Source organism: Hipposideros armiger, unplaced genomic scaffold, assembly GCF_001890085.2.
Source record: "Hipposideros armiger isolate ML-2016 unplaced genomic scaffold, ASM189008v1 scaffold_667, whole genome shotgun sequence".
NCBI lineage: Eukaryota > Metazoa > Chordata > Mammalia > Chiroptera > Hipposideridae > Hipposideros > Hipposideros armiger.
This window is the reverse complement of record NW_017732017.1, coordinates 129,163-132,419: the sequence shown is the minus strand read 5'-3', so window position 1 is coordinate 132,419 and position 3,257 is coordinate 129,163. Positions and strand designations below refer to the sequence as shown.

The 3,257-nt window shown below is 53.9% G+C and overlaps 1 protein-coding gene across 2 annotated transcripts in view; it reads left to right on the top strand.

Annotated features, from left to right (window-relative positions):
* URB2 (URB2 ribosome biogenesis homolog) overlaps nt 1-3,239 on the top strand; it is a 26,963-nt gene extending 23,724 nt beyond the window's left edge. For both annotated transcript variants that reach the window (XM_019626351.1, XM_019626352.1), the window contains exons 5-6: nt 456-616; nt 2,300-3,239. In XM_019626351.1, coding sequence (XP_019481896.1) covers nt 456-616; nt 2,300-2,512 — 374 coding nt within the window. In that variant the 3' untranslated portion in view covers nt 2,513-3,239. The remainder of the gene's footprint in view (nt 1-455; nt 617-2,299) is intronic.
* The last annotated feature ends 18 nt before the right edge of the window (nt 3,240-3,257 follow it).

Sequence of the window (3,257 nt, the reverse complement as noted above, 5' to 3'; positions counted from 1 at the left end):
AAGCCATGGGCTGGAAGACCCAGGGTTGGTGGGGGGCTTTCCCGCACTGAGTGACAGATGGGGATGACTGCAGCAGGCATCCCAGAAGCTTACGGCTCTTCTGATCTCATCAACACTCCCATCTGTTTAACAGTGCTGGCCCACCCCTGTGCCCCTGCTGATTTTATAAAAGAATACAAGAAAAGGAGAAACTGTGTAAAGAAAGTGACAGCCACCTGTCTCCCGTGGCCCCAAGTCAAACACGGCTAAGCACTGTTGTCATCCCCCCTCAGGCTCTTCTCTGCCCTGTGTGTGCCAGAGGCATGTCGCTGCAACTTGGGTGCCCTGGGCGTTTCCATGCCCCCAAAGTGGTGGCGTTCAGTGGCTGTGCCCCATGTCGTCACGTGGCTGCTCTAGTTCATTTCACCTGCCACTTGTCCAGCACATCTTGACAGTCTGGTTTCTTTCCCACACAGATCCTGCCGTTCCCCTTCAAGTAAGTCAAGATATCGAGTCTCATTTGGGGGCCTTGTTGACCCAAATGTTAGAGGTTGGGACGACAGAGGACTTCAGGACAGTGATGCAGGGTATCCTCCAGGGACTGGATATGAGGAATGCGTGGACAGCAAACCTGCCGGTGGGTCACCCGTCACTGCCTTGCATGGCGGCACATAAATGTATTCACTTGAACGGGAAAACCTAAGGTGTGGTGTCACCCTAAAAACTACACACAAAGTCAAACCCATAAGACTCCAGGCAGAGGAGGGAGCCCGGGCCTCAGGGTGAGGGGGCCTCACGTTTCAAAGGGGAGCCTTCCAAATTGCAGCTGTGTTCTTATTCTGTGAACTACTAAATAGTACATGCTCATAGTGTTGACACAAAAAGGTTAAGTTCTGCTCGCCCTTTGCTTAAGACCTCTCCTGATATACTTACTTGTTGGAAACTTGATTTGGTCTCAGCCTGGATCCCATTTGAGAATCCCTTGGTTTAGCAAGCTGCCCGTCAGCCCTTTGTACCTACGTTCATTTGCTGTGAAGCGCTGCGTTGCTTTCGGCCTCTGCACGGAGTCCCTTGAGGGCATTGGGTCCTCTAAATGGCCTGTGCACTGCACTGGCCACATGTCCCCTCTTATGCAGGAGGGAGAAGCCGCAGAGCAAAGTATCATGGGGCCAGGATTACGGCCAGGCCGTCTGGCTTTCTCTACCTCATGAGGGGCTTCTTGACTTGCGATTGCAATCAGCACAGGGGTTGGGTGTGGGTTTGGGTGTGGGTTTGGGTGGCGGAGAGCTCGGGAGGGTCCTTCAGGTTAATGGGGCCCTAGAGAGGACCCCTGTCTCCGTCGTGAGCCTGAGGCCTGGGCTGGGCCAGGGTGGCTTCTCTGTGTCCCCCGCAGCACCTGTCCAGCTCTCTGGAAGTTTCTAGTGTGCATGTCTCAGTGTGTTTGGGCCCCAAGTCTGAGAGGCCTCTGGGCTTCCAGGAAAAACAAACCGTATGTTTCTGTTTAGTCCAGTCAGGTAGAGAAGGTTCACAGAGGAGGTGGTGAGACCAGCCAAACGTTTAGAAGGGCTTGGGTGTGGGAACGTTGCTATGAAGACAGGAAGGAGGGCGGTATGGGCACAGCACAGTGACTGTCGGTCTGCAAGGAGCAGAGGTGTGTGCCAGAGGGTGGGCGGGCAGGCCCCTGGTGTGGATGCGTCCCCCCGAGGGGGTGGAAGTGTGCGTGGGGCTGTCTGGTCGAGGAGTGAGAGGGAAGGTGGAAGCAAAGTGGGTTGTGGGTTTGCAGTGTCTGGGGAGGAAGAAGAGGCTGGTGTGAGGCTAAAATCGATGGCGGAACATGCCTGGCACAGGGTCAGACGTTTACTGATGAGTCACGTGATGAGGTCAGTTTCCTCCTCAGGGTTCAAAGCAGTCACTTGCCATCAGCAGCTAACACAGCTGCTTTCTCTGCCTGCGTTTCCTTCCGGCCCTCCTTCTATCCACAAGCACTCAGAGTGCAGCCAGCCTCCTCTCACAACACCGCCCTGATGAGACAGGACCTCTTTAGATCGCTGTGCCTTCTGTGTCACTGCCCTGGCACACTGACACGCTTGGCTAGTGAGACGCTACCGAAAAGGTCCCCACTGTGCCCAGCTCTGCTCATGTTACTCATCCCCCGACCATTTGTGATGCAAAGGCCGTCGCTTTCAGCACTGTGCCCGTGACACCTGCGTTCTGACAGGCTCTGCTCGGTGACGTCAGCCCTGGTGAGCAGCTTCTTTCCCAGATGGACTTCTGAAGAGAGCGCTGACTATTTCTGCTAAGGTTTTCTCCCTTACCCTAGGCCATTTTGTCGGCTCTTACGTTGATCAAGCTGCTGCTGGCCTGCCCATTCAGTGGAGAGAAGGCAAGTCTGTTCTGGCGAGCGTGTCCCCAGATAGTGACGGCTCTGACGGTGAGTACCCCTCCTCGTCACCCCTCTTCCCGTGCAGACAGGCCGTGTGCAGCTTCTCTGCACAACGTTCCAGGGCTGCGTCCTGCACGTGGCTGTGAGTAGAACGCTTTTCTGTCAGCGGGTCCTGTCTCGTCTGTCCCCACGGTGGTGTCTTGGTCCAAGGCGCAGTGCGGTGGTGTAGGGGGCGTAGGGAACATTAGGAAGAGTTAGCTTTCATATCCTCTGGGCGACAGTGTTGGTTTTAATGGCATTAATTGAATGATGTGAGGTCACACATCATTTCTGGTGGGGAACTTCTGGGAGGAGGGGCTGCTGCCTTGCTGGGATGAGCTGTGACTCTCCGACTGGCAGCAGCAGCAGGACTGTGGTGACAGATGAGGCACTGTGAAGGCCGGTTTAAACTAGCTGAGGTGAGAAGGAGTTCTGTGGCTTTCTTTGTCCCCACAGATCTTTGTGGTCAGTTTCGTGGATTCATTCACTATAGGGGTGTGTATGTTTAAAGTCTGAATAAATAAAAAATAAAATAAAATAAGGAAAAAAAAAATCTGATACAGCGAGGGAAAGATGGCTTTTTGTAGTCACGGGACTTTGTGTTTCACCAGGACAAAAACCTCCTTTAGATTGGGGCTGTCTCAGTGTTCTGTTCTCTGAAGAATCTTGAGACAGCAACACCCAACTTACAGCTGTTGTTAGCCCTAGTCCCAGCTCATGCTGCCTGAGTGACTTGCTCGGTCGGCAGATGCACAGGGTCTCCAGAGCAGACGCACTGTTCTCTCTGTTGTTTTTCTGGGATCTGCAGTGATGAATCTTCTCCACCTGGTGTGTGTGGTGGCATCAGGAAGGGACC